Here is an 18,083-nt window from a genome sequence, read left to right on the forward strand (position 1 = left end):
AAAAAGGATATAACTCACATATCACACAATTCCTTCATTTAAAGTATACCCCCCAAAACTATTTAAAGGATTTATTTTTAGCACCAAAAAGGTTAGGACATTTTTGTCACTATCATGGAATTGTCATATTGTCACAATTATAAAAATTAATAGGGACTTCCTTGGTGGCGCAGTGGTTAAGAATCTGCCTGCCAATGTAGGGGACACGGGTTCGAGCCCTGGTCCGGGAAGATCCCACATGCCGTGGAGCAACTAAGCCCGTGCACCACAGCTACTGAGCCTGCGCTCTAGAGCCCGCGACCCACAACTACTGAAGCCCACGTGCCTAGAGTCCGTGCTCTGCAACAAGAGAAGCCACTGCAGTGAGAAGCCCACGCACCACAACGAAGAGTAGCCCCTGCTCTCTGCAACTAGAGAAAGCCTGCGTGCAGCAATGAAAACCCAACGCAGCCAAAAATAAATAAATAAAATAAATTTTTTAAAAAATTAATAATGATTTAAATCAGGGGTCCCCAACCCCCGGGCCGCAGACTGGTACCGGTCCGTGGCCTGCTGGGAACTGGGCCGCACAACAGGAGGTGAGTGGTGGGCAAGTGAGCGAAGCTTCACCTGCTGCTCCCCATCGCTTGCATTACCGCCTGAACTATCCTCCCCACACCCCGGTCCGTGGAAGAATTGTCTTCCACGAAGCCGGTCCCTGGTGCCAAAAAGGTTGGGGACTGCCGATTTAAATTAACTTTAATTTAATAAATAATTTAATTAAAGTATTAATTAAATTATTTCCCTTAGTGTCGCATCACATAGGCAAATCTTAATTTTGGTGACTGGAATAGGGGTAACTATTCCTCTTATTTGCAAACTGTCACTTGCTGTTACTGTATATACAACAGTTGGATTTTTGTTTTTAATTTACTTCAGTAGCTTTAGCCTTTCCCACCAAGATTCAAGGCAATCCATTTGCCAATTTTTTTTCTAAAAATCTCTCATAAATTATAAATACTATACACAGGCTAAATCTTTCCTGTACTTCCATATAGGACACATAAATCAGTATCTATATGATGTTTCTCACTAATAAAAGGAGTTTATCTGGTTCCAGAACCAGGCAGTTTTATTGCAATACTGAGTTTCCACAGTTCAGTCAAAAGTTTGAGGATAAAGACTTGCTGCAAAAAGCCTTAACTAGTTCTCAACCGCTTTCTCACTTGGCATATAAATACAAAAGTTAGAAATGGCTGCTGGTACGATAGCTGTGAACGTGTATTCCTCCCGTAGAATATCAGAACAAGAGACTTGCAGTTTACAGACAAGGCTGGAAAGGTGTTGGAAATATATCCAGAAACCTGAGGAAATTAGTGGAAAGAGAGGCTTGTTATTTCCGTAAATATGCTAGAGTACATTTTGATTTTACACCTGAGGAACCAATTAGATTAAGTATGTTTGTAAGGTTTGGGGTTAAGAAAATACTGTCAGTGGAGGGTTTTTCTTAGGACTTCTTAATTGATTCATCAGCAAAGTTACCAGATCCCAGTCAAAGAAGATTCTAAGTTTTACAAAACTCAAGATAACTCTCGAAGAGCTAGAATAGCTTTATCACCTCTGAATAATGCCTCAATGAAGCTATATCGTGAGGAATCTATATATATATATATATATATTTTTTTTTTTTTTTTTTGAAGGGCAACAAGTGTTTATTAGCTTCTCTGCGAGCCGGGCTGGAGACGCAGTTCCTCTCCCAGACGGTAGCTGCCCACCCTGTGCGAGGTGGTCCCCCTCCTAGCTCCCTGGAGCCACCCCGGTGACGGGGCAGACCCCAGGGGAGAGGAAGGCAGCGTTCCGCACCCCACGTGAGGGACAGGGACATCGAGGAAAATAATCAGGAGAAGCAAACACTTTGCAAGGTTTTGTTTGTTAGTCTGACAGCAGGTACGGGTAGAGGGGGTTCCCGGGCAGGGCTGCCGCCCTGTGCTCCGCGTGGCCGCGTGAAGAGACCCACGCTGGCGCTGGTGGTCAAGGGGAACCAGCCAGATGAGATCAGCCGGAACGCGCTGATTTCGAAGCTTTGCGTTCCTTTCGCCCTCGGCCCCTTCTCGATCGGCTTCCCAATGGCTTTCCCCTGGAGCTTAAGGCCGATGGCTCTCTCGATTTTGCCCAGAACCTGGTTGTTAGTAATGGCCCGGCCCCTCTCACGGTCAGCGACGACCTGTGGCTTTTCGTTGGTTTTCGTCGCCAGGTCCTTCTGCGTCATCCCTTCGCTCTGCCGGCCCTGCTGGATCCCCCTGCCCACCTCCAGGGTCACCCGGTCGTGGTGCAGCTCCTCAGTCTCCAGGTCCCGCTCGGCTGTGTTCTTGGTGACCCAATGCTGCTTGTTCTGGCCGGCGGCCCATTTCTTGGAAGCCTCCACATCTTCTCCTCTCTGAGCTGCTAGAGAGGAGGACTTGGACTTGGTCTGGGCGGCCATAGGGCCCCTTTTTTTTTTTTTTAATAGCTACTTTATTTATTTATTTATTTTTGGCTGTGTTGGGTCTTCGTTTCGTGCGAGGGCTTTCTCTAGTTGTGGCAAGCGGGGGCCACTTTTCATCGCGGTGCGCGGGCCTCTCACTATCGCGGCCTCTCTTGTTGCGGAGCACAGGCTCCAGACACGCAGGCTCAGTAGTTGTGGCTCACGGGCCCAGTTGCTCCGCGGCATGTGGGATCTTCCCAGACCAGGGCTCGAACCCGTGTTCCCTGCATTGGCAGGCAAATTCTCAACCACTGCGCCACCAGGGAAGCCCAGGGCCCTTTTTGGGCCAGTCACTCTCAGCCATGGCGGGGAAGGTGGGGCAGGTGGTCCGTCCAGCGGCAACGCGACGTCCCCTTGTTGCTCGGCAGCTTCCGGCGCCCGCCGCGGCCCCGCCCCCCTAAATCTATATTTTTTAATTAACCCTAATTGTAGGGTGATCAACTGTCCCAGCTGACCTGAGACAGAAGATCTCTCAGGCTGAAGGATTTCAGTGCTAAAACCAGGACAGTCCCAGGCAAACCAGGATGGTTGGTCACCCTACCCAATGGCCTCATGTATATCATTAGATAGAGTATCTGGATTCTTTCATGCCTGAAAAATCTACATAGCTTGCCTGCCTCTAGACAGTCAGCAAGCTTTTATTCATTGCTTGCTGGGGGCCAGGATCTGGAGATGATGTTGTACAATTAGTAGACAAGCATCCCTAATTGAAATATTCTGTGGTTCTCATGCCCTGTGTCTTATACTGATAGCCCCACATGGATACATCTATTTTCAGGTTCGTGTTGCTTTTGGAGCTATTAGACTGAACTCAGCAAAGCAAGATGACCAAAATGAACCTTTCCAGTGGATTCTGTCTTGGTTGTGCTGTTGTCATCTAAGTTAGATATGATATCAAGAAACGTACAAAAACAGTTCCATGTGAAAGCAAATTAAAATGGGCCAAAGATAGATTGTAAACAGCTTGCCTGCCTTCCTGCCTACTTTCCTATAAATATTAAGTTAAATACAGTAAATGCCCTAACATTGTAATTCAGTTCCACGAGGATTTATTGGATGATTATCCTGGGTCAAGCCCTGTGCTAGGCGCTGGGACTACAAGAACGAATGGGAAATGGTCCTGCCCTCAGGAACCTTCCATCTAATGGGGAGAGAAACATGCGTCACTTGGTCTCTATTTGCCACTGTCTCCCCCAGATCCATTCTCTCCCTCTCTCTGCCTTGCTCCACGCCGCAAGGATTGATCTCTATGAGCTGCATCTCTGGGGCTGTCTTGCTCTGTGGCTTCTGGTTGAGTTCAGCCAATGGGAGGCATTGTTTTGGCTTGAAGCTCTGGCCTTTGCTCTGTGATTGCAATTCTCTCCTCCAAGCCTCCAGCACTTGCAGGGCTCCCTTAGCCAATAATCAATTTCCTTACCTCTGCCTGCTTCTGTGAATAGTCCCTTCATAAAGTTAGTTTCATGATTTCATCTGAGTGTGCCTTCTGTTTCCTGTACAAACCCTGACTGATTCAATAGGTAAATAAACTACTGAATTAAAGGAGGTAAGTGAAGTAATAGAGGTATATACACAAGTAGAATGGTGTGATACAGGAGGGCATGCTCAAGAATGCCCAGAGAATGGGAATGAGTAAATGCTTCTTGATCTGAACACTGAAGGATAAATAATAAGTGGGAGAAAGACCTAGAAGGGACAATGTCTAGCATGGAGAGAAAACTAACCAGGATGTATTCATGCAAGTGTTAGCAGGTTAGGGCAGCTGGAGCACTAAGTATAGGGAAGGCAGCAGAGGGAGATAGTGTGGAGAAATAGACTGGGTTCAGGACATGTAAGGATGTTAAGCAATTCTGTTCACTGCACACGCACACTGCCTGCCTCTCTCTCTCTCTCTCTCTCTGCCAAACACTGTTCTAGGCACTGGAGATTCATTAGACCATAAAACAACAATCCCTGCTCTTAGGGGATCTAAAACAGGGCAGCAGTAGAGATGTAAAAGAGGGGACAAATATTGTAAAGGAAATCAAAAAGGAGGACAATGCCCAGGACAGTGCAGACAAATCTGAGATTTTTTTTTTAATTTTTAATTTTGAAATAATTATAGATTCCCAGGAGGTTACAAGGAAATGTATAGGGAAACCCCATGTACACTTCACCCAGCCTCCTGCATGTTCACATCTTATATAATTATAGTAAAATATCAAAACCAAGAAATTATCATTAATATAATCAGTGTTTTCAGCTCTCATCAGTTATACACACACTCGTGTGTATGTGTAGCATCACCACCATAATCAACACGCTCAAGCCATCATGCTACCTCTTGATAGCCACATCCATCTGCCATCCCTAACCCCTGAAAACTACTAATCTGTTCTTCATCTCTATAATTATGGTATTTTATGAATGTTACATAAATGGAATCATGTATCATGGATCCTTTGGGGATAGGCTTTTTTCACTCAGCATAATTTGCTTGTGGCTCATCTAAGTTGTGTGTATCAATATTTCACTCCTTTTTTTTTTGCTGAGTAGTATTCCATGGATGTACCAGTGTTTGTTCAACCCACTGAACCCACCGAAGGACATGTGGGTAGTTTCCAGTGTGGGGTTATTATGAACAAAGCTGCTTTGAAGAATTATATACAGCCTAGATACTTTTTGAGTGAATGAATGAGATAAAATGGATAGAATGCAGTGACCAGCTGTAGGGGATGAAGCCTGACATTGTTAGTAAAAAATGAGCCCCAAAGCACGTGCAGCCACCAAGTACTACAAAAAGGGTTTATTTTGTTTCATATATGTATGTGTCTTATACATATGTATACATATACTTTATTAATAATCAAATGGTATCTTTTAAAATAAAACAATTCAAGATAAGCAAACTGTGAATTTAAAACTCTAAAGTAAAACTTGACAACATATTTATGTTGTCAAGAGACAACAGCTCTCAGTACGATCATTTTAAATATTTAAGTAAATTTTAAATGATCTTTGTTGTGATCTGGCATTTTAAAAATTCTGATGTTTTACAAATTCTGTTTTGTTAGTTGCTTGAGCTCCTATTCTGCAATGTGCTATTATTATTATACATGATTGTATCCATGCTCCTGAAAGAGTTTTAAAATTAATTCTAATTTGAAGAAAGAACATTCTACCCATAGAAAGTTCAAAAATAAAAATGATGAAGGACACATTTCAGGAAAACACACATGGTATTTTACGTCACCTACTTTAGAATAATTCCAGGATAGTTTCTTTTACTTTTGTTTTGTTTATTCTACTTTTTAATGAATTTACACATAACACAAAATGTTCCCTAGTTTTTTTGCCTTCCAGAATCACAATTTCCTTCAATACTCAAATAAGGATAATTCATCCTGGCAAGTCTGTTGCCTCCTTTTGGATAAAAATCTGGCAATAACCCAAAGAGCATTCATAAGGGCTACTGATCTATCTACAAGATAGGTGTATAATTTCTTTGCCCATTTTAATATTTTAGGTGTGTTGCATTCTTCTAAAAATTTGCAGTCAGTACCCAAGAAGAATTCTTTTTTTCCATATAGAAAAAGTTCAGTTTGGACTTCCCTGGTGGTGCAATGGTTAAGAATCCGCCTGCCAATGCAGGGGACATGGGTTTGATCCCTGATCCGGGAAGATCTCACATGCCGTGGAGCAACTAAGCCCGTGTGCCACAACTACTGAGCCTGTGCTGTAGAGCCCACGAGCCACAGCTACTAAGCTCGTGCACCACAACTACTGAAGCCCACTCGCCCTAGAACCCGTGCTCCACAACAAGAGAAGCCACCGCAGCGAGAAGCCCGCGCACCACAACAAAGAGTAGCCCCTGGGCTTCCCTGCTGGCGCAGTGGTTGAGAATCTGCCTGCCAATGCAGGGGACACAGGTTCGAGCCCTGGTCTGGGAAGATCCCACATGCCGCGGAGCAACTAAGCCCGTGTGCCACAACTACTGAGCCTGCGCATCTGGAGCCTGTGCCCCACAACAAGAGAGGCCCCCACAGTGAAAGGCCCACGCACCACGATGAAGAGTGGCCCCCGCTTGCCTCAACTAGAGAAAGCCCTTGCACAGAAACAAAGACCCAACACAGCCATAAATAAATAAATTAAAAAAAAAAGAGTAGCCCCTGCTCGCCGCAACTAGAGAAAGCCCACGCACAGCAACGAAGACCCAACGCAGTCAAAAAATAAAAAAAAAAAAGTAAACGACCTTAAACAAAAAAGTCCAGTTTGCTCAGATAAGCTCAACAAGCCAGGTGATATATTCTATTATTTATATGCTCCTGTTCGTATTTTATTATTTAATTTGGACTTGCAACTACTTAGGCAGTTATGGATCAGAGGGTGAGACTGAAATGTACTATCCAACTGATAGAATGATTTATTCCTCCACAGGTCATTGGTATAGGCTACAGTTGTCATCAAATACGTATGGTATTTTACCTATCCTGTTGCCATGGAGATCAAGAACCAAATTAAAACACATTTGCCAGGGTCATAATAATGTAGCCAGAATTTAAAGAAAAACTTGATTTTCAGTTATATATAATTTTGCTTGTTTGCTCTGACGGTCTGTTGACTTCTACATGCTTTAGCTTATCAATAATAATAAAGCTTCTCGAGCCATTAACTCACATGGGTCTTGACATTCCATGAGCCCAGATACAACACATCGTCTGGCAGTCTGCTTGGGTTGGCCGCTGGATTGAAGAAGAGAAGGAAGTCTGGAATAATTCCCAACTGTCTGGATCTGGTGACAGGGATCCCATGGTAAGGCAAGCTTGAGGAGAAAAAGCTGGATTAGGAACTGTTGAGTCTGAAATCCCTGTGGGCCATGCAGTCCGAGAGGCAGCCAGTAGAAGGCTGGCTATGAGTGTCTGAGGTTCCAGGTCACATCAGCCAAAGAGGGTGGCTTGGCATTTTCCCCAAGAAGAGAATCCTAGGGAATATAAACATCTAAGGCTGGGACAGAGGAAGAAGGTCAGGAAAAAGACCGAGCAGGTGTCTAATGTCTGATAAAGTGCCTGGCACACAGCCGGCACTCCGCAAATACTGTGAAAGAATACGGAACGCAGCCATGGGGATCTACAGCAGGATGGATGGGCAAACAGGCTCAGACCACTCTTACCTGCAACTAGTCAGAAATGTGCCTGGACCCAGAGGTTCGTGTAACGTGTCGACCACTCTTCTCAGATCACTTCTGGTCAGTGCTGCATCCACGTCACGTGCCCTTGGTCTCCCTTACATGTGCCTCTTCTCCATTTCTCTGGGGTCCTGGCTCGGTTCACCCCAGGGATCTATTCCCGCCTGCCTGTGTCATCACACCCTTACGGGGGGAGCAGTATACATTGCCTCTCACAGCATAATTGCGGTTTGTTATTATCCTAAAAGACCCTCTTCCTGCGGAGGGGTTGGGATGGATGAGATAAAGGAGATTTAGAAGATGGAGAACCCAGTGAGACTAGGTGGAATTAAAAGAATGAAGGGGAAGGCGAACCCCATCCTGCTACAAATAAAAGGAGCCGTCTGAGGAGTAAGAGGAGAACCCAGAGAGAATGGCTCAGTAATACCAAAGACCAGCTGCTTTAAAAAATAGTTGCTAGTCAACTGTGCCAAGTGCCACATGGAGGACAGGAAAGACGACAAAAAGTAAGCCGTGGATTTGGTGATCAGTAGCTCCGCGATGCGTTTATCAACAAAACTTCCCACTGGCAGAGAGAGTGAAATCCAGGCTGCAGGTCAGGAGTCATGGGAAGTGAGGGAGGGCTACACGCCCCAGGCTTTCTCACCCGGGACAGGGCATCGCTGGACACCCTTAGCGCATCACAACCCCAGCAGTCCCCCATGATTCTGCTCCTTCCCTCAGCTCACAATCCAGTCCTGCCTCCAAAATAAGTCCCAAGTCTGACCACTTCTCACTCCACCCAAGGAGCCACCCTTGTGTGGCCATCTGTCCGGGTGATGGAAACTGCCTCCCCCATGGTTCCCCTCCCACCTGACTGTCCCATAATCGGTCCTTCACAGCGGCCACAGTGGTCTGTTAAAACCAGTCAGTCAGACCATATCATTGCCCTTTGTAAATCCTACACAGTGATCCTGTTATTAAAAATAATTGTTCATGTGTGGCCCTGCCATACTACATGATCCGCACTTTCTGCCTCTTAGCACCCTACTTCCCCTTCCTCTCGCTGCCCTCTGCCACATGTGCCTATTTTCAGTTCCTCAAATGTGCAGGGTTTGTTCCTACCCTTGCACTTGCTATTCCATCTTTCAGGCAGGGCTTGCTTCTTGCGCATGAGCCCTGCACCCCCTGATCCCTACAGCCCCGTATTGGTTTAATGCTCCGCTGTTGGCGTCTTGAAATTCTTCATTTTTGAACCAAGGGGCCTCACCTTTCCATTTTGCACTGGGCCCTGCTCTCAGGGATGGTGTTAGATAGACGTCCCCTCCTCAGAGAGGCCTCCCTTGGCCACCCAGCCTAAAGCGGCCCCCACTTTCCAAAACACAGGCAATCCCCTTATCCCGTTTTATTTTCTTTGTAACAGCTTTCACACTCTGATATGTTCTTGCTTAGGTACTTACTTGCGTGGTGTCCACTTTCCTCCCCCCTGGAATGTAACAGGAGCTCCTACAGAGCAGGGACCATCTATTCTGTCTCCCCTCAGTGTCCGTAGAACCTCAGTGTGTGGAACACAAGGCTGCCCAACATACATTTGCTGATAAATGAGCTGTTCCAAGACTGAGCTCCCTGGACGCAAGAGAAGAACCGTGCTGGGTGTCATGGAAATTCTAGAATGCATTTGGTATTTATATACATCCTGATCAATTATTAGGTTTTTGTGGTGCTGGTCTGTTCTGATAAATTCTGATTTCATGATGAGGTTAAATGGGATATAAATTCTTCATATTATATTCAAGGTTGATCTTTTTCATGAAAGATTTTGAAGTCTGGATTCAATGCCTACTTTTGCTGCCTATGTTATATGAGCCTAAAACAATCATTTTAGTTTAGTCTGAATTTTTTAAAAGAGGTTGTTGGTCTACCTTCCAATTACATTGTGCTCTATGGCTCAATAAATCATTTTCGTTTGTATTAACTAATTTGACCTGTTCAGTAACTCTGTACAAGACTTAAGGTGGCTGTGTTATTTTACAGATTGACTCAAACTATGTTGAAGCTTGATGAGAATACATGAATAATAATCACAGATATTTAGAGCTGGGAGTAAGAGTTGAGATTATTTCTTCCAATAATTTCTCATTTTTAGATGAGGACACAGAGAAATCAAGAGCCCACCACGAGGCAAGGATTTTGATAGAACCTGATTCTTAAATCAGTGAACTTTATACTTCACCATTGGTCCTCTTTGTTAGAGAGGTGGCCAACATTTGCCCAAAAAGAGTATTTACAGTCTACTTCAAAATTTTGCTTTTTGATGTGAATTATATCTTTAATTTTATTAAATGAATGGCTGAATAGATGAAGATAAAGAAAGAAAGAAGAAGGGAAGAAAAGGAGGGAGGGAGGGAGGAAGGAAGGAAACAGAGCTAGGGAAATTATTACTATTGTTACTGAACCAGGTTCATTTTGCCTGACACTCAGCAAGCCAAAACACTGAGTTGCCAAGTTTTGCAGCAAAGAGAAGGTTTATTCACAAGGCAGTCAAGTGAGGAGATGGGAGAACAAGTCTCAGACCATCCTCCCCCTTTGGGGTGCAAAGGCCTTGGGGTATTTGGGAGGTAAAGAATAAAGAAGCAGGATGGTCTGAAGGGTAAGGAACGTGGGGAGCATGAGGGAAGCGCTTGGGAAAAGGTGTGGTAATCGTCATTGCTCTATGAAGGCCTCTGCACATTCAAAACTGGAGGTGCTTAACATGGTCTGAGGGTGGAGTTTTTGGCCCTCTGACATCAAAACATCACTGACTGGACACTCACGCATGCCCGGTTGGAGGGTTGGTGGTCCTAACCAGTGTTAACCACTTCAGCTTGGTCCTATCCAGCTCATCTCCAACTAGACACAGCTGACTCCAAGTCCCTGGAAAATAACTTGGACAAACATCTTATTGCTTCGGCTGCCTGCTGCTTGGAGGATGTGCAAGTCTTAAAATGACCTTGATTAGTGAAGGCAGGTAAAATGGATTTGACTAATAATTACCCACGGTTTAATTATAATCTACATAAATCATTTATTTGGATCTTTATGCTCTTGTCTTTTACTTACTTCTCTTATGCATTCCCTCCTTGATTTTTTTTTTTTTTTTTTTTTGGTGGGAAGAGGAGGGACTTCTGCCAGAGTAACACTCCCTCCCAAGTGAGAGTGGGTTATTTGACACACGGGAGAATCCAAGTTGTGGCGAAAGCATTAAGGCTTCGCTCTCTTTCCTCCCCTTTCCTACCTTACTGGTGCAAGACAGCAAATCCCAGCTTATCCACAGGACACGTGCAGGGCTGCCAGGTTACACAGCTCCAGGGACCACAGACATTGTATCCTGGAGTTGGGCTCCACAGAGGAAACAGCACAAGTGGCACAGGCTTCCTGGCCTGCTCTGTGCCAAGTAGTTACCTGAAGGGAAGCTCAGAGGTTGTCTGGCTATGCCAGTGGCAGGGTGGGCTGATCTAATCAGGGGTGACATAGTAGCAAGTCCATTATGGGCACACATGTAAAATGCTCTGTCCAAGCCCGAACTTACCAACAATAAATCTGACATTTTGAAGTCCATCTGTCTGACTTCTCTATTTCTCAGTTAATACCCTGTGCCTCTTTTTGTTCTCCTTCTTAATTAAGATGACCTTGCTTCTAGGTGTCCTTAGTTACTGACTAGCTATAATATTTTACAACCCACTTAAATCTTGAACGTAATGATGTCATAATTATGAAAGTAACCAGATTCACATGAAGTGTTGCCTAATCTTAAGAACAAAATGGCATCTGTGAAAACAGCTGAAACAATTAGAGAAAGAAAGTTTTTGGAAGCTTCAGGGTATTTTAAAAGTAATTAGTACTAGTTAGCAATAAAGTTCTCTTCTCGGAAATTACACTTAAAGGGGGAACATGGAATACAGAAAAAATCTACCACTAGAGAATGAACCACCAGTCTTCCTAAACATTGGTTCCACTTTCAACAAAATGTGGGTTGTTGAAAAAGAGCATGTAGATGCCAGCCAGGACTTCAAATGGGTCCAAACTTGGACAACAGCAAACTAACAAGAAAGGTTCTCAGGGTCAGAGTTTGCACTGATACTGCACAATTTCTTATGATTGACTTTCCCAGAACTGTGCTCTCCTCTTCCTGAGAAAAATACCAAAGTACTGCTTCTTCCTTTGGCCAACCAATCACCTCTCAGGATAGGACACATCTGTTTGTAGGTGTGGATTGTAGTTGCTCAAAAATGACGTGAGGCTTCTTAAAACAATAATAGGTCGTTTTGCTTTGAGCTGATCTGTTTTCCAACAGAGCTAAGACGTTTTCCACTAAAACAGAGAATTAGCAGGTAGTCAAAACAGCTGAAATGAGGTGTAGGCAGGACTTCACGTGTGTCCTGTAATTGCCCATCCCTGTGTCCAAGCGGAGCAGAGATAAACTCCAGACTGCAGGTTGCTCAGACACAAGGGTCAACTTCTAAGGGCCCCGAAAGGCAGGTGAACCAGTTCAGAACAGTCAGTGTGACCTGCTTAGAAAGTACTGAGCATCTAATAAGTATTGATTGGCTAATCCCTCAAAACTTGCAAAGGGGGCCCAAGACAATCTTGAGATTTCAGTAGCCAAAGAGACCCAGACAACACCTGGCTATGGTGACTCTCTAAATTGCTTTTTTTTTTTAAATTTTATTTATTTATTTATTTATCATTTATGCCTGTGTTGGGTCTTCGTTTCTGTGCAAGGGCTTTCTCTAGTTGTGGCAAGTGGGGGCCACTCTTCATCGCAGTGTGCGGGCCTCTCATTATCGCGGCCTCTCTTGTTGCAGAGCACAGTCTCCAGACGCGCAGGCTCAGTAGTTGTGGCTCACGGGCCTAGTTGCTCCGCAGCATATGGGCTCTTCTCAGACCAGGGCTTGAACCCGTGTCCCCTGCATTGGCAGGCAGATTCTCAACCACTGCGCCACCAGGGAAGCCCTCTAAATTGCTTTCAAATGAATCATTAGCTGAATTTTCAGTTCAGCTAATTAATTATCAAATTGTAGTAAAATACTCACTTATATGCTAAATGTTATCACTTTAGTTAAAATGTGTTTGCATATATTTTTTTAAATGCCAAACGACTATGTAAATAATCTTAAAAATGTTTTTTAATTAATTTTTATTGGAGTATAGTTGATTTACAATGTTGTGTTAGTTTTTGCTGTACAGCAAAGTGAATCAGTTATACATATATGTATATCTACTCTTTTTTAGATTCTATTTCCATATAGGTCATTATAGAGTATTGAGTAGAGTTCCCTGTGCTATATAGTAGGTCCTTATTAGTTATCTCAAAATGTTTTAACTAAGCATTTACTTTATTTCATATTGTTGCTTATGCTTTCAATCAAAGAAATTTGTTTGGCCTATAAAAGAATATACATAGAATAAATTTCAATTTTATTTATTTATTTTATTATATTATTATTATTATTATTTGGCTGCGTCCAGTCTTAGTTGCAGCATGTGGGATCTTTCGTTGCAGCAGGCAGGCTCTCTTGTTGTGGTACGCAGGCTCCAGAGCATGTGGGCTCAGTAGGTGTGGCGGGCAGGCTTAGTTGCCCAACCAAGGATTGAACCTGCATCCTCTGCATTGCAAGGCAGATTCTTGACCACTGGACCATCAGAGAAGTCCCATAAATTTCAAATTAAAAAATATATATTTTTTAAAATTAATTAATTAATTAATTTTTTTAAGGATTTAATGAGTCCTATCAAAACATATTTGTGGGGGGGGAAAAAAAAAACATATTTGTGGGGACTTTCCTGGCAGTCCAGTGGTTAAGACTTCGCCTTCTGGGGGTGTGGGTTCAATCCCTGATCAGGGAGCTAAGATCCCACATGCCTCACGAGACATGCCTCGAGGCCAAAAAGCCAAAACATAAAACAGAAGCAATATTGTAACAAATTCAATAAAGACTTTAAAAATGATCCACATCAAAAAAATGTTAAAAAAAAAAAATTTGTGTGTGCTCACTTCGGCAGCACATACAAATACTAAAATTGGAACGATACAGAGAAGATTAGCTTGGCCCCTGCACAAGGGTGACATGCAAATTCATGAAGCATTCCATATTTAAAAAAAAAAAAAGTTTGTGTAAGATAAAGTAACTCAAGTTCATTGTTCCTGATCGTGTAGACAGCCCGCCCTCTAGTGTTTCTTTCTAAACCCTACCGCATTTTAAACCATACTCTTAATCTCAAAATGTTAGGTTAATAGGATTAAGAACTGTGTCATCAAATAGAACAAGGCAAAATCCCTGACACAGACAAAAATTAAATCAGAGAAAAGTGAAGGTCCTTCCAGAAGCTGGTGGCAACCTCACTGGGGAGAGCCTGCAAAGTTGGTGGTAAATATATCAAAACTTCATTTGGTAAATAGGGTCTTAATAGAAAGAGAACTAGTTCAAATGATAACCGTAGATATAAAGTGTGATAGCTTTGTAACTACTAGTATTTTTAAAAGATATTCCAAATGTTGATTAAGTAATGGAGTTTTTTTTTTCAAAATAACAAATATACATAAAGCAGATAAATATCCCCTTTGGGAGGAATTAAGATAATCTAAGTTATTTTATAGATATAACTTTATGAAAGCATACATTTTTATTTGGAATGTTTGCAACTAATATTTATCAAATTAAATTTAAAAGGAAATTTATTATCTGAGAAGAAACAAATTTAACTGTGCATGATTCATACATCCTGATGGACTTTATAAGATGTATGAGAAAAATCTGAGGGGTTTTTGCTTTCATAAAAAAATAAGTAGTAAGCCATTTAGATTAAAACTTACTTGTGGACTCTGAATTTTGAAAAAAAACAGTCCCTTTGACATATCTAATTATGTGTTTGGGGATGTTTACTGTTGACAAGGAAATAAAATGCAGTTTGGATTCTATGGGGCTGTGATCCATGCTATTGGTTGCCCTAAATTTCAAATGCTTCAGATGATGACCTTATTTAACTGTCAGGAAGAATGTAAACAAAACAGGGCCTTGGGTTGTCTTTTTTAAAAATTTATTTAGATTTCAGGTTTCCTTATGTCTCAGCCATATCAGCATACATTGTCTAAAGTCATAAAGAAAAACTGACAGAAAAATGCTTTGGATCACCATGTGTTTTCAATTGATGCCAGTAGAAACTGACTTAACCTAAGGCATTTGATGCAGGTTTATTTTTCCTTTGCAGTCACAGCGGAAACATGAAGCTGCCACTCTTGGTGTTTATTGTGTATCTGCTGTGGTTGAAAGATTGTCACTGTGCACCTACTTGGAAGGACAAAACTGCTATCCATGGAGACCTGAAGGGTAATGTTTTGTTTCTTTATCTGCGCTGTGTCCCGTTTGCCTGTTTGCATGTCCTGCTGGCATTTACGGTGATTTACAGTTGAGAGATAACCGTATTCAGGATGCCCTCTAGTTTCACGGTGAGATGTTCTCCAGGCACTTAAGCCAAGTAGACAAGACGCCAAGCATCTGGATAAAAATAGAAAATTCCAAATGCGACTCTGAGAACGGTCCACATATCCAGATGTTTGCCATCACAGAGATAAAACTTGCCAACGTTTTGGGTTGCATTGCTTGGTCTCATCCAGATGTTTGGTGTCCTCTGAGCACAGTTTTAATGAACAGTGAAATTCTTTTCTAGCATTTGAAAAATTTAAACAATTAAAGTAATCCATGCAGTTATTCTTGAGATAGTGAAAGAATGGGTTATAATGACATTGAATCTGGTTGGTCTGTGCTCATTAACTTGTGGCCTTTGCTTGATGAGATATGCTTTGAGTACTTAACAGTTAGGAAAAGAAATTAGTTTAAACGTTTCTTTTTGGGGACCTGTAATTAACTTTGGAGGCCAGATTAAGCTCCTTTGGCGGCCACATTGGCTATTGTGAAGAGAGAATGACAAACCATGAATTTCATACTCACTAAAGGCTTATTAAAGGGGTGTAAGAGATGTCCAGTAGGTTATTAAAGAATCTTGCATTATACAAGATGCTTTCTAGGTTTTATGCCTCCTGGGAAGGTAACTGAAGCTGAAAGAAAAGGAAATTGTTCACTCTGTTTAAGGTTCCCAGTTGGGCATTTAATATAAATTGTCTGTGAAGAAAATTCAATGTTTTCTTCTAATATAAACACACTTGAGTTTTAAGGGAAAGAAAAACAATTGGATAAATGAAAACAGGCCCTGAGGAAAATGATAAGAATAGGGTTAAATGAACTCTGACTTGGCTAGAAGTTCAGAAGTGAGGAACAGAAGGTATCACCCGGGTGGTAGCCGTGTCCATGTGGCAGCTGACAGCCCAAATCATTGTGATCTGCTTTCAAAGTTTGATGCTGTAAAAAAAAAAAAAAAAACAATTAAGCCTCTGCTGGGGGAACATGAAAAGTTGGTGAACTCATTGTATTCTGATACATTGTAATCTGATCAGCTCTCAAAGGAAAAAACTACAACTACATTGTAATCTTTTAGGTTTTTCCAAGGCTGGGGAGATAGATATAGATGAAGAGGTGAAGAAGGCTTTGACTGGCATGAAGCAAATGAAAATCCTGATGGAAAGAAGAGAGGAGGAACATAGCAAACTAATGAGAACCCTGAAGAAATGCAAAGAAGAAAAGCAGGTACAGTCATTGAAAATCATACCTGTCCTTAACTATAACTGGACCATAAATAGTGCGTGTCTGAGTGCACTGGAGGAATTACTTATTTACCCTAATCATAGATTTTCTGGAGAGCAGCCCTTATTGGAGGAAGAGTTTGAAGAAAATTTCAGATTTCTTCAAAGAACATATTCCTTGTAGATTAGGCCTTCGAAGGACTCCAAACTCGGGAATTTGGGGGATTTGGCTCTGTTTGGGAAGTGCTGCTTTCTTAAAAATGCTTTATTGGTGCCTTTTGAGTTGGGGTATTGCGTCAAAAGTGTCTGGGAGTTTTTGGCTACATCAGTGGCCTCCAAAGTTTTTTTCTTTCCCATCCCTATTACCATAATTATTGTCAGCATCCACTCCTGAATATATGCATTTTAATTTATTTATTCAATTAGACACATGAATTGCTACCGTTACTATCTCAAGGCACAGAATGCACTTAGGGATCATCATTAGCTTGGGTAGATGTAAGTCCATATTTCAAATAATCTAGATATTTTGAAAATTTTTTAGCTTATTGCCAAATCTGATTAGATCATCATATCTTTACTGACACAAGGCCAAAGAGCTTGTAATGAAAAAGTGGCAGCCCTGCCATTTGCTTCTTATCTACCTGAGCTTAAGTTATTCATATTTTTTAATCTGCTGGGGGTTTTTTCCAAGAAACTTTTAAAGCCTCCTGTTCACTTAGTGAGGGCTAGTTTAGTTAAAAGTAGTTAAAAAACAACATTTACCTGAGTCCTCTTAAAGGGCAAGTCATTGCAATTGGCTCCAAGCGAACAGAGAGAGGCGACCAGTGTCTCTCCCGCAGGGTCTTCACGCACAGCTGGCCACACACAATGGCCTGACACAAGCACCAGTGCATGTGAAAGAGTACACCAGCCTCATCAATTTTTTTAATTCAAATACCTTTACTTAATAGTTGTTGTCCAAACTGTGTATCTTATCAATGGAGAATATACATTATATTCAAATGTCTATGGGCCATATTAAAAACTGTTCATATGTTACGGTATAAAGCTCAATACATTTCTAAATTATAGACATTGCATGGCTCATAGTTTAATATCATTAACCATTAACATGACACTCAGAACAGTTAAAAATTTTTTAAGTTTATTTTCCAACATACCCTTATAGAGGATATCAAGACTATAACAAAAATAATTTGGAAAATATTTTAAATTTTAAAATTGGGAGTAAATTACTTTTAAATTTTATTTTCATGAAAGCATTTTTAATTGTGGTAAAATATACATAACATAAAATTTGCCATCTTAACCACTTTTATGAGTACAGTTCAATAGTATTAAATACATTCACAGTACTTCCCTGGTGGCGCAGTGGTTAAGACTCATGCTCCCAATACAGGGGTCCCGGGTTTGATCCCTGGCCAGGGAACTAGATCCCACATGCATGCTGCAACTAAGACTGGCGAGCTGCAACTAAGACCCGACTCAACCAAATAAATAAATATTTTTTTAAAAAGGCACTCACATTATTGGACAACCAATCTCCAGAATTCATCCCATTTTGCAGAACTGAAACTCTATACCCATTAAACAACTCCCCATTTCTCCTCCCCATAGTTGATTTTTAAATCTAAAAAACACAAATACAAGTTCTAATATCTCTTCTCTAGACCTTGATCTACACCTAGACCTGTAGACCTATAAAGTTGGGGGTCACCAAGCTCCGGAGCTGCTGGAATTCACGGTGGCCACTGGGTGTC

General features: G+C 41.9%; 1 protein-coding gene and 1 pseudogene across 2 annotated transcripts in view; one reads left to right on the top strand and one right to left on the bottom strand.

The window, feature by feature from the left end:
• The window catches only part of CLUL1 (clusterin like 1), a 109,492-nt gene that overhangs the window by 66,967 nt on the left and 24,442 nt on the right, over positions 1-18,083 (top strand). Inside the window, exons 2-3 of the mRNA XM_082418761.1 lie at positions 14,892-15,010; positions 16,176-16,324. Coding sequence (XP_082274887.1) covers positions 14,905-15,010; positions 16,176-16,324 — 255 coding nt within the window. The 5' untranslated portion in view covers positions 14,892-14,904. The remainder of the gene's footprint in view (positions 1-14,891; positions 15,011-16,175; positions 16,325-18,083) is intronic.
• LOC309640309 (endothelial differentiation-related factor 1 pseudogene) lies at positions 1,676-8,921 on the bottom strand (annotated as a pseudogene). The gene is made up of 2 exons: positions 8,914-8,921; positions 1,676-2,468 (listed from the first exon to the last, which is right to left on the bottom strand). The product of its transcript is annotated as an endothelial differentiation-related factor 1 pseudogene (transcript).

The sequence above is a fragment of the Balaenoptera physalus genome, assembly GCF_965194825.1.
Source record: "Balaenoptera physalus genome assembly, chromosome: 12".
Lineage (NCBI taxonomy): Eukaryota > Metazoa > Chordata > Mammalia > Artiodactyla > Balaenopteridae > Balaenoptera > Balaenoptera physalus.